Below are 18,608 nucleotides of genomic sequence, written 5' to 3' on the forward strand. Positions count from 1 at the left end.
GTGAAAATAAAAAAAAAGTGGTGGCAGCAGTTGCCACGAGTTTGAAGGCAAAGCTAGGTCATATGGTGGTGTATTATTGATCTTTCCGGACTCGCGCAGACCCTTTACTTCTCCTCTCCAGGTTATTCTACCTCTACTAACTCGTCTTCCCGCTTACCTAAGGGACCTTCTCCTCATTCTCTTTCGTTCTCCTTCTCTCTCAGTTTGCATATCGCAAAAAAGGTAACTACAGTGGTAGAGAGTTTACCACACGAGAAAGAAGAATAAAAAACTCTGAGATATTCATCTACAAACCCATAATCGCGTGTAGAAAATATGTACATGCAGGCATTTTTTACCTTCCCACCCTGAGATGCAGAATTAAAATTTTACAGATGATTTGAGGGTATGCATAAATGCATGGATATGCACATTTAATTCAGTGTACAAGTGGAAATATTATAGATAAAAAAAAAGTATATAAATATATATGAATATATAAAAATAGATGTATCGATGAATCTGAACTTTTGTGTGAATTTACGCTTTCAATTATTTTGAGTCAAGCTCTTTTGGTCCACAAACAGTCAATATGTGTAAAGTAATACTGCATCGATAAATATATGATAGTATTGTATTTGATATAAAAAAATTGAGATTTTTTTTTCAATGATGAAAATTTATTAGAAAATTTCAATCATCAAGTATAGTAATCATTATAATGATCATAAAATGAATCAAAAGGAATTTTTGCAAATTTGTATTAATTGAGTGTGGATGTTCTCAGTGAAGTTTTATTAATTAAATTCATGCTCATTCAAACTTGACTAAAAAAAAAGTTAAAAAATAATTTATAACTTGAAAACAGCCACATTTAATGTTTATCCTTAAAACAGGAAATTTCTGAAAGGATTAAATTTCATTGACTATAAATATTTTGTTAAAAAGGTCATTTAAATATTGAATAAATATTTGAGAAAATTTTTTTTCAAGGATAATTAAATATTAAGATAAAATTTATCTTAATAAATTACAGAATGAGGTCATATTTTATTTCTCCACTTTTTATCTTAATATTTTATAATTAGATTCATTTTGATTATATTTCAATAATACATATATATATATATATATATGTATATATATATATATTTTGTGAATGATGTTAGTTTTTTATCAAAACTTTATAAAATTATTTCTGTCTTACATTGAAATCTATAGAATAATTTTTGAAATAAAACAATTAAAATAAAAACTTGTGCATTATCATTACAATTGTTTCCATTGTTCTAGAGAAATATGAAATGACTCAAATAAAAATAAATCAAAAACTTACCAAGACATGAGCTGCATAATTGACGCAATAAATGGACATCTGGAAAAAAGGAAATCAGAGCATTAATAAAAGGAAAAAGCATCACTAACAAAAAGAGAAAAAATTCATCTACGAAGGTTAGTTAGTAAAAGATTGAGAATACCCCATTTTGTGTTCGTATAACTTGTCTTGTTTTATTAAAATTGACATATGTTTGCTGACTACATACAGTGACAACTGTAATTAATCGTTCAACTACGATTTCAACTTGGAAGCACTTTAAATTGAATAAATTGATAGACCTGTATCTGACAGCTAATAACACTTAATATTACTCGAGTGACTAATGTGGCAGAATAGATTAATCTTTGATGATGAGAAGACCTCCTCGAACTGTAGATTTAAAACGTTCATAGAAGGTCATCATCAATGGTAATAAAAAAGAATATAAAATTATTTCATCAACGAATAAGCTTCTTATGTTGAGGCTTTATTCATCATTAGTAGAATTGAAGTCTGATTCTAATTGTATTTACAGATATAATCCATTCTAAAAGAAATGATTTAATTGAACACTATAATTCAGGTTAATATTTATACCAGCGTTAATCAAATATTAAAATCACAATTCTTTAAATAATTCATGAAAATATTGATACAGCTGATATTATAGTAAACTTCACTTGCTCACTGGCTCCTGCATTACCAGCGATTGAACTTTATCAAAATCTATCTTCTGTTGTTCTGAAACTTGATAAATGTTTAAAAATAATTCTATAAATAATAATACACTATTTGTCAGTTTACCTTAACTACTGAGGTAAAAAAGCTCTTGCTGAAAATATGTTTTCATACTTTATCATTCGAATAAATTTTTAATTAATAAAAGTTCAAGATATTCTTCAAACTTGGTCAGTTTTATTGTTCTATATTGATTTATATTTGAAGTTAATTTAATATAATCGATAATACAATCAAAAGAATGTGCTGAGTTTATTAATATCAAATATAGTTAAATTATTCAATACTTTTAAATATGTATAATTGATGAAAACTTTTGTTAACTTTAACACAATTTAGCTTTTGATGTTTTTTATAAATTCATTGAAGTATCTCTCTAAATCAACCCTTTCAACAAATTTGGTATCAAGTTGTAAATGAAAAAATATTTATTCAATTAAAAAAAAATAATAATAAATAGGACTTTTAAAGTTTTTTTTAAATAAATATTGAACGTCAATATGTGATCGTTATAAAAACATGATAAATAGAAGTTAAAAAATTCATATAATGAAGCAATCGTTATAGTGTAGAATATTTTTTAAATAAAAAATTAAATAATATATTAATGACAAATTAAACATAAAATTAATAGAAGTAAATAGCATTGATAGTAATTATTTGTGACAATCTAAAATGATTGTCAATTAGAATCATTACAGAATTTTCACAATAGCCAAGAAAAGTGCTACTTTGAAGAATAATTAACTCGTTATTTTTGTTTTAAAGCACACAAAATAGCAAGAGTGACAGGGAAAACTTGGCTAGGTAGTATCTAAACGCCTTTTAACTAGGTAAGAGCCGAAATTTTATAAGGTTCTAGAGTGTGTGCCTGATACTCAGCTTGATCAAAATTATAAAGATCTAACAGCTATTTAAGTAATTGAATCAGGTGTTTTAGCTCGTGTATAATAATAGGAATGAACTAGAGTATGTTTAATCACTATAGTTTTTAGGGTATGTTCCCAACATAATTTACAAAATCTAGATATAAAATACATAGCCTATGTTGAGCATACAAGAGCTGTAAATATTTTTATTTTCTCATGAAAAAAACTTAATTAGAGCCTTTATTATTTTTTTTTTATCAGGAATAAATAACATAAATTTTATATAAGTATATGTTCAGAGTAAAATTATGATGAGTATAAAATAATGTAATAATAATTTGAGAATTTAATCAAAAACAAGAATATAATTTATGAAGTTTATTTGAATTAGCCAATAATTCTAATGAAGCATTCGTTATTAATAATAAGTGAAATTTCCTCTTTAAAAATTAATAATAACGAAGCATTATTACGAGTATCAAGAATAATTTTTTAATAAAAAAAACAATTATTTAAAACAACTTAATTGAAATAATCAGTAAGATCTTAAAAACAATTGAGCTATATTAAAAATCCATTTTTTTATGAAATGTAATCAACTATTTAATTAATTCAGTTAAAAATTTGATTACTTATCAGTTAAAATAAAACGTTCACATTGAATGTAAAAAAATTAAATTTTCCATTTCAAAGCAACTTATTGGATAAATTGAATAATAATTATAATAAATTTCAGTAAATAAATCTAATGAACTAAAAGTAATAACAAAAAGTTTAAATTCAAATCAATTAAATTTTATGCCTCTGTTTCACAATAAATTATGTACTAAGTGTGCTTAGAGCATACATGAATATTTTTTTTGAAATTATCTAAACATAATCTAAAGACCTTGAAAAATCAAGATTCTGTAATAACTCATTTTTCGATCTAAATAACGATTACAATACCGTTTTTTACATAAATAGAAAAAAACAATAATAAATTATAATGATAATTCTATGTTTACATTGATAAATTCTTATGTTGGCAATAAATATTTTTTTTATTATTTTTATAATCAACAATTACTTTTTTGTTAAGAAAAAATATCTATAAATAAGATATGTAAGATTAGCGTAATTAATCCACATGTTTCCATAAATATAAACTTGTATAGCTTTGAGCCAATAATGTAAGTTAATTTTGATACCTCTGAACGAGGAGCTATTGTTACGCACCAATATAAACTCTTCAAAATTGGAATCGTTATAACTCTAATCGATGATATCAAATATAGAAACAATTTAAGTACAAAAGAATTTAAATTAGTTATTATTATTCAATAATATATATTATAGGTTTTTTAACGATTTTTATCAAATTAATGTGATTGCGCAGTAGATAAAGAGCTCCCTAACCTCACGTTAAAATTACTAGTATTAGTTACAATATTACCTTTCATTAATAACTAATAACATAATAAAACATCTCTATAATTATAACAAGTAGTCATAAAAAGTTTAATAAGATATTTTTAATTAATTCCTCTTACGATATTCTGCGATGATAATATATTTTCAACAAAGTCAATTAAAAAAAAGTATAGATTTTAAATAGTTATTAATAATATTGATAAAAAAAATTTAATTCAATAAACGAATAAAGTCAGTTTGTAATAAGAAAAGTTTTTGACATTTTATATCGAATTAATTCTATAAATATTTATATTTCATCAAATACTTTTTAGTGGCTATAATTTATGCCAATTTGATTGAATAAATAACTATCATCTACAAATAGGTTATTTTTAGAAAAAGCTTTCCTTTTAATTAAACCTGAATGAATAAAACATTTGCTATTGTTAAAGTTATGAATTGATTGTTGTATTAATTACCTTCATTAGTTACACTTTCACCTTTGATTAGCTATCTGTTGTTCGAGCAAATAATTGATTACTGATGATAACAATATTGATATTCTTACATATATTGTTTACCTACTCTGATGAATAAATTGTTCAAGGGTATTCTGAGGATAATCCCATAAATATTTACTTTTTCATCATGTGCTGCTATAAATATTAACCCTGATACTCCTTCAAAACTAAACAAAGCACATAAATATTCGTTTTTATCGCTGCAAACTATTGGAAAAGCAAAAAAAATATAAACGTGTTCAGCGATAAAATATGTTATACAGTTGTGAACAAAAATATTGCATATTACAATCAATATAATAAAGAAACTTCAAACTTTTACTCACCGACATGCTGACAGTTGTTGATAATTGTTGATACTTCCATTTATTTATTGAATTCCACATAATCAACATTTTTTGAAAGCTTACAAATAAACTCATACTTTTTTTGCACAAAATTTGGTTCATTATTAATCGGTTATTATAAATATTTACAATAAGATTTCTCTATAAATAAGATAGTAGTATCTTTTACAAATAATCTTAATTCATCAATATATTATTATTCACCATGTTTGTGAATATTATTATTTTATTCTTACTTTAGTAACATTATTTTTGGATGATTTCTTTCAAGTTATTATTATCATTATCTTGCAAAACTAAATACATTTGCTCTCGTGATCATGAATTCATATGATATACAAGCATAAAAATATATATATGTAGGTGTGAAAAATCAAAGATGATAGTAAACGTGCGTCACTACTTTTGTGACGCAATTCTTTAACTTTACTACTGTGCAAATGTGTAAAAAGATACTTAAATGAAGCAGACAATCACATTTCGACGAACGCCGAAAATATAAGATGAAATGAAAACATTGATAAATGAAAATGAAACTTGTAACGTCATTTAAGTATAGAAAATATTAATTTTAATCAATTAGTTTTGCAATATTGCAAAAAATATTTGCAATAAAATAATATTTATCTTTTAGTTGTAATAATAATAATCTTAACACTGTAAGGATGTAAGTAAGGGATTGGATAAGTGTGAGATAAATGTTGAGGGTTTAATTGTGAGAGAGACGGGGACCAGATAAATGAAATTATTGTCTCACAAATTAACCCTACTAACCTATGTGCGAATTGTCGACCGGTCGTCACGATTAGACAACGAATTCAAAACATTTCCGACACATCGACACGTACAGACGTTACTACGGTTGCCATATTGAAATTTCGTTCCGACTAGTACAAAAATTATATGATAGAGAGCAGTAAATTGCGAGAATCGATTCATCGATTGTATTTGCGAGATGTCGACTCCAAAAAATTCAAGATGGCTGTCTTTTAATGACAGGCGGTTTTGCGTGTGTGGATGTTAAATAGGGTTATACAGGAATTCATTCTTTGTACATTGATTTCATAAAAAATAATTTTTCAATCATGGAGTGTTTAATTGGAATACAATTTAATGATTTCGTACTTGTTGCTGCTGATATGACAACAGCTCAGTCAATTATGGTTATGAAAACCGGTAAAATAAATTTTTTTGCCAATCATTCTTTGTAATAATTTTTCATTCATCATGTATTTTCAATCAATTTTACTAGAATTTCTAATAGTAATAAAAAAATCAGATTAATTTATCATAACTACTACGTACAAGTTTTATGTTACTATTATAAACACGACAACTTTCATTTCTGAATGATGGAATACATTTATTTGTGTAATAGATGATAAGATATGTTGGTAGTAATTAATGTTTATTTAATTATAGATGAACATAAAATTCACAAAATCTCCGACAAATTGGTAATGGCTGTATCAGGGGAACAAGGAGATTCGATCCAATTTTCAGAGTATATCAGTAAAAATATTCAGTTATATAAAATGAGAAATGGATATGAACTCTCACCAAAAGCAGCAGCAATTTTTACTAGAAGGAAATTAGCTGATTATTTGCGATCTAGGACACCATACTTTGTCAATATTTTGATGGCAGGTTACGATCTAGAAACTGGGCCTGAACTTTACTTCATTGATTATCTAGCTTCTTACGTAAAAGCTCCTTATGCTTGTCACGGTTATGGTGGTTTCTTTTCCCTCTCTATTTTGGATAGATATTATAAACCAAGTAAGTAATTCCTCTATCATCATTTTATTTTAAAAATATCTGAACACCATTATTATTCAGAATGACATAAAATTTTATAATGCAGGCATGACTGAAGATGAAGCTTATTCATTAATGAAAAAATGTGTTACTGAAGTTCATAAACGTTTGATTGTTAATTTGCCTAACTTCAAAGTACAGAAAGTCACGAAGGATGGTGTTGTTGATCTACCACCAATAACAGCTGAAAATTTAGCAGTTGAAAAAGCTGCTCGAGGGTGATTTTTTTACGATGGTTACTTTCTAATTGTATTCTTTTCTTTTTTCGTAAATATTGTCAAATTTCGCATTAGATATTTCAATAAATATCATTTCTATATTTACGTACCAAGCATTTATGATTATTCCTACAATTAAATAACTTCTGAATAAATTTTATTCAGTAATCTATTATCTTACTAAAGCTTCATTGAATGGATAGTTGTTCTTTTTATTTATATTTTGAAAAAATGAAAAATATCAACTGTTTTGTCGCATTGGGTTTAATTTATTACTTCACATGACGCAAAAGTACATCAGTAACTTAATTATGTTTATATAAATGCCTTATACCATCGTTCGAAATAAACAATTGTGCGTTATATTCATTTTACTATATTGTATAATTATAACAATAGCAATAATTATTGAAGTAAATACGTCGGAATATTTGATTAAATATAAACTAAATAATTTACCATTATACAAAGTATATTAAAGAAATGAAGATAAAGCAGCATAGAAAATTGTTTAATAACAAATTGATTAACCAACGCATTTTCAACTTATATTATAATAATATAAAATGTTATAATTTAGTGCTTTTGTACAGTATTGAAGATTAACAATATACAATACAATAATTCGGTTTAATTGTTATTCGCACTAGTTAGTAAAAATAATGTCAAACAGTTGATATTAATACACGAAAATTAATATCAATGAATGAAAAATTATCGAAAGTTGTAAATTCATAACTAAAAATAAGTAATCGATACCACTTTGTCACTTTTATTGTCGAACGAACAAAAAGGAATTATATGTTTATCATTTAATTGACAATTACAATCACTTTTCACAGAGCTATTGATTCGTGACAAATATATTGAAGTTTGATGAATATTTATTGATTATTATCTATATTTATGGTCTGTCAAAGTATTTTTATAACATTATTTGTGACTTTTTTTGCATAATGGTATCTGAGGAGAAAAATCGTCAGAATCGTCAAATCTCTTTCAATGTATTTATCAATTTTTTATAATAAAAATATTGTCTTTGTGTTGTTTACTCGGATTAAAAAAATTATTCCGATTACATTCTAAAAAAGGTACTCATCAAAAAAAGAAAAAGGAAGCAATTAAATGGTGAAAATTGAACAGGTAAATGGGTTCAGATTCACGTCTATTACACCTTGCATTGACCATTAAGTAAATCCTGTGGCGCAATTAATGGTAATTCATAAACAAATCCTTTAAAAATTCTCGCTCCAATTTTTTTCAACTAAGACTAGCTATCTTTTTTCAACAACTATTTATCTTTTTTTGAATCAACTTCTTCAAGTTCTTCATTTCGTTTTCCTTGAACTTTTCCTTTTCTTTTAGATTTTTCTAGCTTTTCAGAATTTTCAGTTTCAGGTGTTGTTGGATGGTCTTCATAATGGAAAAGAGATGTCATATCTCCTTTAATTAACGCTACTAACAAAGGCGTTCCTATACATGCAGGTACCAAGTATAGAAGAGCTGGTTGAGCATGATTAAATAAATGCATAATCAACATTGTAGCTAATAATCCTAAGAAATACGCTAAGAAAGTAGAATAAAAGTATGTATTAGACTTTCGTTTTAAACTGTGATCATATCTGAGCAACATTGCAATAAAGGTCCCTGGAACTACGATGTCTCCTAAACCCAACATTGCAAAATTTCTGGCATTGAATCCTCGCTCCAATAAATCTTGAGGGAAAACAAGTTTGATTGGAGCTTCAAATGATTTTGCAACAACTACCATGACGTTAGTGCCAAAAACCCAGAATATATCGTAAATAAATAGTCCTCCAAGTAAAATACATCCAGTCACAATGTTATTCAGGTGCAGCAATTCAACAGCATTAATTGCGAAAGCAATTCCAAAGAGATTGTTTGCAATCCAATGCTAAAATTATAATTTTATATACTTATCATGATAAACATAATAACGAATCATTTCTTATATCAAGTAATTAAATTATTTTACTTACTTTTTTTAATAAATACCAGGCTCCAACCATTGAACAACAGACTAAACATACAATATCATGAAGATTGAATTTATAATCTATCACAGCATTGGCATCGTCTCCTTCTCCTTTGGTAAATTTTATATGATATGGAGTTTTAGGAATCATAGCAGGCACCAACGAAGATATAACAGGGCTGAAAACAAATTGATTTTTTGAACAACACTGATGTTGTTTTTTTAAGCTGGGCGTTCTAAGACTCAACTAAAAAATAGTGCTTCTAGACGTAAAATATATGCCTATGGTTTTCATAGTAAATGAAATAAAATAGCCTCTAGAGTCTAGACTAACATTGAAACTTTTGTAATATAAACAGAGAAGAAAGATAACATAAAAGAACCATGCAAATGGGAGCAGCTGTGCAGAAATGTTTATACCTGCATCCCAATTCTATACATTGGGTGCGTATACCCATATCTCCTAAAATTTCAAATGGGCCGATGTGGCCCAAAATTTATTGAACTTCTATACACATCTGTTTCCTCTGATCATGGTTCTTCTATAATATGTGCATTCTCTCATCTAAGTCGTTTTTTTTAATTCTCAACAGTCAAAGTTTAGTTAGCTTTGTTTCGACACAATAAATATTAATTTAATATTATTTATTAATTTCTTACCTTGTCAAATGGCAAAGAGCTAAGATGCCAAGGAAAAAGAAATATCCAGTCAGTACGAGATTAATGTACTCTTTCGAAAATACCTAGCACAAACATTTTGTTAATTATTAATAGTAATGTACTTTTAAATGAATAAAAAGAAGTTAAAATTACAACTGTTTATTACTTGAAAGAATAAGTATAATCCGAATAATGCAGCACTGGAAACTAGAGGAAACATGCACGCATCTTTCTGTGTCATCGTCTCTGGCTTCTCACCTCCAGCTTTGAAAGCTTCCTGTGAAAATTACGAAGATATTACCTTAAGGAATTATCTGAGAAAATCGAAAAGTTAATTTAGACACATAAAACACGTGTGTAGTATCTAATGCCACGTAAACTGAGTTGATTACGTATTAGGTATAGATCAAAACATATGTCTAACCTTTTGTTCCTTAAGATGTTTAACAGACCGGTAACTACCAAGGAAAATCGGTAATACTGCCATTACAATAAGACTACTGTAGGCCAAAGCCATTCCTTCTGGCGTAGAAGGTATTCTAGTTGACGACGAATTTGCATTGTCAACTAAACTTTCGTTAACTTTAGTCAACACTTCACTTGCTGCACCATCCATATTGAAGCCTAATGAAGAACTGGTCAAACCAAAAAAATTCAACAATCTCGTGAGCTGATACGTGTACACAACTCTGTGACTCACGACATAAACATGAACCCTGAGACCTCTAGACTCCGAAAAACGAACTATAAAAGAGGTTAGGAACAAAATTAAAAAATTGCATTCAATACTATTCTTACGAATCAATTGATCATTAAAAATCATTTACTAATAATTGAAATATTTCATATATTTTATCTAATGTTTTGTAACCTATTTTTTAAAAAAAGCTTTTAAAAAAACTAAAAAAAGTTTATAGATGAAATAAGGTTAGATATTTTCTTATTTCTCTATTGATAAACCTATAAATTATATCAGATTTAACGATAAAATAATTTAAGTATGATTAAACTATGGTGTAGTCTTTATAAAAAAATAAAAAACTGTAATATAGAAAAATTTAGCAAATTATTTTATTATAATACTTACTTTTTAATTAGAAATGGCCTCACCGGCTCCAAAGTCTCCAGAGCAGTCTGAAAAAAGTAGAAAATATGATAGACAACTAAGGTAAAATCATTTACCTCATGTATCTGTTAAATGATATTTTTTATAAACAACTTGAGAATTAAATGTATTTTATAGATTATGGGGTGATCATGGTCAAGCAGCACTAGAAGCGGCTCATATTTGTCTTATAAATGCTACTGGATTAGGTACTGAGATTCTGAAATCTCTTGTTTTGCCAGGAATAGGAGCTTTCACTATTGTTGATGGCAAAAAGATAACTCAAGAAGACATTGGCGCGAAGTAAGCGAATTTTTTGGACTTGGATATTATAAAATAATGAAATTATTTATCCAATTTAAGTTAAACAATTTTTATTGAACACAACAATCAGTTTTTTTCTAGATGCTGAAAGTGTTGGCAAATCTAGAGCACAAGTAGCAACACAAATGTTATTGGAATTAAATCCGGATGTAAGAGGAGATTATATTGATGAAGGACCTGAACAAATTTTATATAATAGTCCTGAGTTTTTTGATAATTTTTCTGTTGTTGTTGCTACTGCGCTTACTGAAAAGTAAGTTAAGCTTACACTTATCTAAACTTTAAACTTCAATGATATTTATATCAGATGAATAAAATTTTATTATGCTTTTCAGACCTTTAATTCTTTTATCAAAAAAGTTATGGGAATTAAATATACCTCTAATTGTTTGTCAGAGTATTGGTTTTATTGGATATATGAGAGTTCAAGTACAAGAACATAATATTATAGAAACTCATCCAGACTATGAAATGCCAGATTTGAGATTAGATGCTCCATTTCCTTCTCTCAAGGATTATTTAGATTCAATCAATTTGGATGAATTAGATCTAAAAGATCATTCTCACACACCCTATGTTGTTATTTTATATAAATATTTACATCAATGGCTAAAAGAAAAGGGTGAAATGCCGAAAAATTATCAAGAAAAACGACAATTCAGTGAAATGATAAGATCAGGAATTCGAATAGATGAAAATGGTCATCCAATAGAAGAAGAAAATTTCGAAGAAGCTATAAGAGCTGTAAATACTTCAATTGGTGCTACTATAGTACCCAACAATGTGATAGAAATTCTAAATGATGATCGGTGTATAAATTTAACAGCTAAGGTAAGCGAGCTGTTAATATTCCTTACAAAATTAAATAATAAAACTCTTACTTATGAAATAAAATAAAAAATTATGACGGTGTCCTATACTTCTAGAGTAATTCATTTTGGATAATTGCTAGAGCAATTCGTGACTTTAGGGAAAATGAAGGATTAGGATTATTACCAGTCATGGGTTCACTTCCAGATATGACTGCTGATAGTCAAAAATATATCACACTTTCGCAAATGTAAGAGTGAACTGTAAAACTAAAAAAATAACATATATTGTCTTGAATAACAAACCAATTTTTTGTTTTAGTTATCACAAACAAGCAGTAACCGATGTTGAAGCAGTTTGGCGTCATACTCTTCGTTTATTACGACAACTAGGACGTTCATCAGATTCCATATCAGAAATAGATGTAAAATTATTTTGTCGTTATGCTTCAAGCATTCACATCCAACGAGGAACACCAATTGTTGATGAATATGACCCGAAAACTATGAACACTAACAATATTATTGAAAGTTTAGAAAATCCAGAGAGTATGATGGTATACTATGTAGTTCTCAGAGGTATCCAAAAGTTTCAAAGTGAATACAACTCATATCCTGGTGAATTTGATGACCACGTAGAACCCGATATTGTTAAGCTCAAAGCGTGTATTTCTAAATTACTTGGTGAATGGGGATGTGGTCCGTTGGCTAAAGATGATTACATACATGAATTTTGTAGATTTGGTGGTGCTGAATTGCATTCAGTATCAGCTTTTCTCGGTGGACTTGCAGCTCAGGAGACAATTAAGTTTATTACACGTCAATATAAACCAATACACAATACATTCATTTATGATGCAGTTTCAACTAAATCAGCAACATTTTTCTTTTAAATCATATTTTATGTTATTCTTTATACCAATAGAAAACATCAGTATTTATCTACTGATTAAAATGAAAGAAATAAAAAAATTCAATCACTTGTAAATTATAAATTTTCAATTTATTGATTATTAATTCCGTTTAATGAATTATGTTTTAATACCAACAGATTCTTAATTGATTATGTAATGTTTTTTTCGATTTTGGTAAAGACAATTGTATCAATGTTTGTAATTCATTTAAATTAAGAAATTTTTATGACTCATGGATATTCGGATATACAAATTGCATAAAAGATAGCGGATTAACGTCAATCTTAATTTTATATAAAAAGTTATGGTAAAGATAATTACTGTAGCCTTAATACTATCGTCGACCTCTTCCTCGTCCACGCCCACCACGACCTCCGCGTGCTCCACGTCCTCCACGACCTCGTCCTCGTGCAGCACCTCTTGCAGCTTCTTTCTTCTTTGCTTTCGCTTTTGGAGTATCATCTATGAGTAACGTCTCAAGAGGTAGTGATTCCGGAAGTTCATAATACCTAATGTTATTCCCTCGTAAACTCAATGTATCTAAGTGGACAGGGTCTCGATTCTTTATAGTCATTTTTACTGTTTTGAGATGGGTGTTCATAGCCACATCTACACCTGTAAAAAAATAACTATTTTAAACAAATGTTTATATTTTAGAGATTCTAAGAATTATATTAACGATGAGTTGATTTTATGAAAATAAAAATATACAATAAAGAAAAAAATTAATTTTTTTGTACATAGTTAATAGGTGGTATGAAAATTTTTAGGTTATGTTTACATACCTGTAATTGTTCCATGAACTTGTGTACCATTTTTCAGTTGAATTGTAACTGTTTCATGACTAAGTTTCATCAAAAATCTGAAAAAATTAATTACTGAACGTAAAAATGTGATTTTTATTACGATTTTACTGAAGTAAGGTTATGTTTGGTATCAACGAATTATTTTGTTAGTGTTACATACAAAAATTCTTAATTTTTATAGCATATTTTATTTAAAAAATATAATTATTTTCAAAGATACTTTTGTAATTACCTTACTAGCTTCATGATAATATTTGTTTTTGTTTCAATAAATTAACCGGTAAACTATCATACTACGAAAGCGGCTTCGCTCTCATACACACGTTTGTTAATGTTGGTGAGCTTCCCTTAACCTTACACGCACACACACTAACAAATGTGCGCAATAAACTTTTACGCAACATCAATTCATAAGCGCGCGATAGCTCCAAGTGACTTAATTCAGAATCTGATTATTGATAAAACACTAAAAATTATTATCAGCAATAACTACTCACTTTTATTATTCAAAGATAAAAGAAAACAATTATTGACAGTGAGTAGACATCTTCATTATATAAAAAAAGCAAGAATTGATTGATTTCATTGTTGTTAATTTCCTTATTACAGATTTTTTTCAAAATTATGCCTACTAAAGGAAAAGGCAAAAAGAAAAATGGAAATGGTAAAACAGCAAAAGGAGGAAACAATGGAGGTAAGAGTTCGAAAAAAACTAAAAGGAGTGGAGGAAAATCTAGATTTACTATGGATATTTTTAATGAAGAAGTAATGGAAAATGCATATTACACTTGTCATAATATAATGGATGTATTGAATAGTCGTGGGTTTCCTTGGCCAGAGGCACAAAAAAAGAAAAAGAAGAAGGGAAAAAAATAAAAAAATAAACTAGAACAAAATATTTATATAAATTATGAACTTTTATTCAATAATAAAACACATGAAGAACGCTTTATAAAAATATTTTTGATTAAAACTCTTGATAGTAATTATTTTGCTTATTTTTTCTACAATATTTTTGTCTGGCTCATAAAATAAACAGAATCAAGCAAAGCTATTTTCATAGAATAATACTTGAGAAATTTTTTTTAATAATAATAAATCGAAAGTAAGATAATAGTCAATGCAATACTCAAAGATAAATTATATTGCATGTATTGGAAATGCGTACACTGACTTTGTCAGTTTTAACGAGATCATAATTAAAAACAATCAAATAAAAATGATAAAGAACAAAAATATAATACAATATATAGTTAAAGATAATTAATTCCTTTCCAATTTCGCACAATAATCTTGTAGATTGAATCTATCATATGGAATAATATATGGCCCATTGTGAACAACATGAACTCTTACATTTTCGTTGTATTGTAAATTAGGAAGTAACTTGGGAGTAATCAAAAAATATTGTGATCCATGTGCTGTTGACGTAAGCTCAACAAGTTTATCAAATATTTTCCTTTCATAAATAGCATCCATACCCTGATTTATTTCATCAGCAACTCTAAATGGCACTCGACACATCTCTTGAAGAGACAGCATGTAAACAGCAGTTGTAAAAGCTCGTTCACCACCACTTTGACGGTTTATATTGAACTCTTGTAAATCATCAACATCTCGAAATTTAACGTAAATTTTATATTCATATTGATCAAAATCCATCGGATTTCCATTATGTTTGAGTTGTATTTCACCGACACATCCAATTGATTGGAAACCATTTGAAAACTTGCCATTAATCGTACGAGTAAGCTTTTCAATTAGTGGTAACCACTGATCACGTAACTCCTCTGTATCTCTTTTATTTTTCGCTAATGTTTCTTCTAATTTTTCTATCTCTACTTTAAGTGATTCAATTTTTCGTTTAACTAATTCACATTCTTCAAGGATTTCTTCGCCGTGATGAGTGTCACCTGCACAGAAAAGTCGAGCTTTAGCTGACTGAATAGCTTCGTCTATCTCCTCAATTGTCGGAGGTAATTTAGCAAAGATTCTTTCATATTTAGCAAATGCTGCTCTATCGCTAGAACTGACATTGTCTGTGGAACGTATAGCTTCACCAAGCAATCTTTTAATCTCAACTTGCATTGGTTCTATTTGCCTGGCCAATGTTCTGAATTCATTCTCCACTTCCTGTAGTTGGTCTTTATATTGTCTCGAACTATCAGAAATTTTTTTTAACTCACGTTCTGCTAATTTCAATAAAAAATTGTTAGTTTTCGATTGTTTAATAATGTCAATCGCTTTTTTATGCTCTCCAGCACATTCTTTATACAGTTCTGTTTGTTTTTTCAAAACACTTAGTATTGCATTATTTGCAGCATTTTTAATATCTTCAAAACTCCTTCGTTGATTTTGAAGCTGTATAATTTCATTAGTTTTCCTTTTGATTTGACTATTAAGCATCTGAATTTGTTTACTCTTAGTATCTAAATCTTTTCTTGACTTACGAAGCGATTCCATTTTATCGTTATATTCCATCAACTTTGTTTCAGTCTCTCTTAATTTCGATTCATGTTGTGCATGCTCATTTCGTCTTTGTTCTAATAATTGAGTATTTTCCGCAATTTTGTTATGATCCACAACAATAGAAAACATTCGTACATGATTTGGCAAAGGATTAATTTGTGTGGATTTGTCTTTAGTATACCTAGATACTCGAACATTATAATGATAATTAGGACTGAAAAAAGAGAATAACTCAGTAGGCACTGCATCAATGTTATCGTCTACAGCAGCTGTACCAAATGGAATATTGTGAATATGGTATGTTTTTATTAGATACTTCATAATTAAGTCAGGAGCAGAAATAAAAGAAATTGCATAAGAATAGAATCCGTATCGTGTAAGATTATTGAGTGGTATCCTGGGTACAGTACTTAATGATTCAGTTGAATCAGAATGGACTACATTGACTACTAGATTTTGCTGATCGCGTAAATATCTTAATAAAAGATTCATATCTTGTTTATCTTCACAAACGAAAGCTTCCAAATCTCGTCTAGGAATTATCTTTTCAAAAAATTTACCATATTTAAGTTCTTTAATATCGATATGTAAAATCATAGGTTCATAAATGACACTTCGAAATTTATCTCTATTATTTCGAAGCCACATAACTGCTTCATAAGCATGTGAATTCATAGAACGAAGTAAATCTAAACGTTTCGACTGAACATCGCTAAGCTGCTTTAATTCTCCTTCTAGTTGATGTATTTTACGTGCTACAAGATTCAACTTTTCTCTATAAAATACAGCTTCGTTATTAATTTCATCCATTTTTTTTCTTTCGTTGTTTATTTTATCATTGATTACTTGTAATTTTTTATGAACTGATTCTTCAGTACCGATTTCTTCCATCAATAGCTGCATGTCATTTTCTAATTTACTTTTATGTGTTTCTTCAAGTTTAATAGATTTATCTCGACTTTCTTCCATTTTTAGTTCTTCTTTGCAATTTTTCTTTATATTTATTACATTAAGATGAAGACTCTCAATAGTTTCAATATTTTTTAATAATTTAGTTTCACAATTTTTAATTTGTAGATTGTAAGATTGAACAGAAGTTTCTAATTCTTTTATTTTTTTGCCTTTTTCATTCATTTGACTTAAAATGGGATCCAAAGTCGATTTTAGATCAGATATTTGACTCTTAAGACCATTGCTTTGATGTTTCAAATTAATCAGTTCTGTTCTTGTCATATCATACAGTACCCAAGCTTTTTTTTGTCCCAAATTTTTTATTTTTTTCATAATTGCTTTTCTTTCTCTATATTGTGAAGCAATTTCATCTAATTGTTGATATTTTTGAGTATCAGATTCAAGCACAGTTTTTTTCTGACCAATTTCGTTAGATATTTCTTCTTGTTTTTGCTTATTTCTTATTAATTGCATGTGGTAATCATATACTTTTGGATCTCCTACAGACTTTTCTGTATTTAATAGCAGCTCCTGTGGGCTCATTTTTGCGAAATCATTAATTTTTTCTTGCGGTATAAATTGACAAAGATTGTTCACCTATTTAACAAAGACATAATTTTAAGATTATGATATATAAATAATTCATTATCTTTATAAACTTTCAAGCAATGAAATTACCTGAATATTGAATTTTGCAATCAAATCTTGAGCTTCAGCTTCAGTAACAGTTTTTCCATTAATCATCCATGTAGACCTGTTCCTTGTATTGAACATGCGACTGATTTTGACAGTTTCGTTCGGTCCATTTTCAAGTTCAATTTCAATCAATGCTTTTTCACATTGACCTTTTATGTATTGAGAAATTTCACCAATTCTACCAAGATCTTTAGGACATCCTCCTAGCCCTAAGGCTATTCCTGCTACGAGTGTAGACTTACCGGTACCATTTGGTCCTATGACAACATTGAAGTATCTTCCAGGCAAGAAAACTATCTCATCATATGTACTAGTAAAAAATTTTATTTGTTAATTTTTCGTTTTTTTTGTAGTTAATTATTTATTAAAACTATTTCTATGACATGATAATATAACTTACATAAAATCTTTCAGGAAAATTTTTTTAATGATTCCTTGGCTTATGATGTCCGTATTTGTCATTTTGAAAAGTTTAATTACATCACGAATAAACAAGTAAAGTTCACGAACGAATTGTTTTAACCCTCTACGTTACTTTTTTAGAGGGAAACTGAATAACTGCGCATTTCCTTTCCGATCTTTCTTTGTCATACCGCTATTGTCTTCTATTTTTAAAAGATGGCACTAACAGTACTTTTGAAAATTTGAATTGAACGAATTAGAAAATTTCACTTT

At 28.0% G+C, this 18,608-nt stretch overlaps 7 protein-coding genes across 10 annotated transcripts in view; 2 read left to right on the forward strand and 5 right to left on the reverse strand.

Annotated features, from left to right (window-relative positions):
• The window catches only part of LOC118074331 (neuronal calcium sensor 2), a 46,768-nt gene extending 40,833 nt beyond the window's left edge, over nt 1-5,935 (reverse strand). The window contains exons 1-3 of one of the 2 annotated variants that reach the window (XM_035095460.1): nt 5,147-5,935; nt 4,779-5,027; nt 1,316-1,354 (exon numbers count right to left, since the gene is read on the reverse strand). Coding sequence is in view for 1 of the 2 variants with exons in the window: in XM_035095458.1 (XP_034951349.1) it covers nt 1,316-1,354; nt 5,147-5,186 (79 nt within the window). In the remaining variant the exon portion in view is untranslated. The remainder of the gene's footprint in view (nt 1-1,315; nt 1,355-4,778; nt 5,028-5,146) is intronic. The other variant, XM_035095458.1, reaches the window with a different exon arrangement.
• Nucleotides 1-6,050, reverse strand: part of Nca (neurocalcin homolog) — a 54,808-nt gene extending 48,758 nt beyond the window's left edge. For both annotated transcript variants that reach the window (XM_035095465.1, XM_035095464.1), the window contains exon 1: nt 5,942-6,050. The gene's annotated coding sequence lies outside the window, so the exon portion shown is untranslated. The remainder of the gene's footprint in view (nt 1-5,941) is intronic.
• A 76-nt stretch (nt 6,051-6,126) lies between these two features.
• On the forward strand, nt 6,127-7,308 carry LOC118074332 (proteasome subunit beta type-2-like). Its single transcript, XM_035095463.1, has 3 exons — nt 6,127-6,343; nt 6,590-6,946; nt 7,032-7,308. Exons 1-3 carry the CDS (start codon nt 6,253-6,255, stop codon nt 7,205-7,207), a joined length of 624 nt encoding a protein of 207 aa, XP_034951354.1. The 5' UTR covers nt 6,127-6,252; the 3' UTR covers nt 7,208-7,308.
• Nucleotides 7,309-7,449: 141 nt separating this feature from the next.
• On the reverse strand, nt 7,450-10,577 carry LOC118074328 (minor histocompatibility antigen H13). Its single transcript, XM_035095454.1, has 5 exons — nt 10,284-10,577; nt 10,026-10,136; nt 9,860-9,942; nt 9,204-9,378; nt 7,450-9,118 (listed from the first exon to the last, which is right to left on the reverse strand). Exons 1-5 carry the CDS (start codon nt 10,473-10,475, stop codon nt 8,495-8,497), a joined length of 1,185 nt encoding a protein of 394 aa, XP_034951345.1. The 5' UTR covers nt 10,476-10,577; the 3' UTR covers nt 7,450-8,494.
• APP-BP1 (Nedd8-activating enzyme E1 regulatory subunit APP-BP1) lies at nt 10,432-13,092 on the forward strand. 2 transcript variants are annotated; one of them, XM_035095452.1, is made up of 7 exons: nt 10,432-10,614; nt 10,958-11,027; nt 11,103-11,267; nt 11,359-11,541; nt 11,624-12,119; nt 12,215-12,348; nt 12,420-13,092. In XM_035095452.1, exons 1-7 carry the CDS (start codon nt 10,569-10,571, stop codon nt 12,988-12,990), a joined length of 1,665 nt encoding a protein of 554 aa, XP_034951343.1. In that variant the 5' UTR covers nt 10,432-10,568; the 3' UTR covers nt 12,991-13,092. The 2 variants fall into 2 exon arrangements, with proteins under 2 accessions (XP_034951343.1, XP_034951344.1); XM_035095453.1 differs by lacking the exon at nt 10,432-10,614 and adding an exon at nt 10,628-10,786.
• Nucleotides 13,093-13,101: 9 nt separating this feature from the next.
• On the reverse strand, nt 13,102-14,233 carry SmD1 (small ribonucleoprotein particle protein SmD1). Its single transcript, XM_035095466.1, has 3 exons — nt 14,050-14,233; nt 13,797-13,873; nt 13,102-13,626 (listed from the first exon to the last, which is right to left on the reverse strand). Exons 1-3 carry the CDS (start codon nt 14,061-14,063, stop codon nt 13,346-13,348), a joined length of 372 nt encoding a protein of 123 aa, XP_034951357.1. The 5' UTR covers nt 14,064-14,233; the 3' UTR covers nt 13,102-13,345.
• Nucleotides 14,234-14,781: 548 nt separating this feature from the next.
• Nucleotides 14,782-18,546, reverse strand: SMC5 (structural maintenance of chromosomes 5). The gene is made up of 3 exons (XM_035095448.1): nt 18,334-18,546; nt 17,916-18,243; nt 14,782-17,834 (listed from the first exon to the last, which is right to left on the reverse strand). The coding sequence occupies exons 1-3, from the start codon at nt 18,393-18,395 to the stop codon at nt 15,081-15,083; spliced, it is 3,144 nt and encodes a 1,047-aa protein (XP_034951339.1). The 5' UTR covers nt 18,396-18,546; the 3' UTR covers nt 14,782-15,080.
• Nucleotides 18,547-18,608: the final 62 nt, after the last annotated feature.

This window comes from Chelonus insularis, unplaced genomic scaffold (genome assembly GCF_013357705.1).
Source record: "Chelonus insularis isolate UGA/USDA-ARS -01 unplaced genomic scaffold, ASM1335770v1 contig_135_pilon, whole genome shotgun sequence".
Lineage (NCBI taxonomy): Eukaryota > Metazoa > Arthropoda > Insecta > Hymenoptera > Braconidae > Chelonus > Chelonus insularis.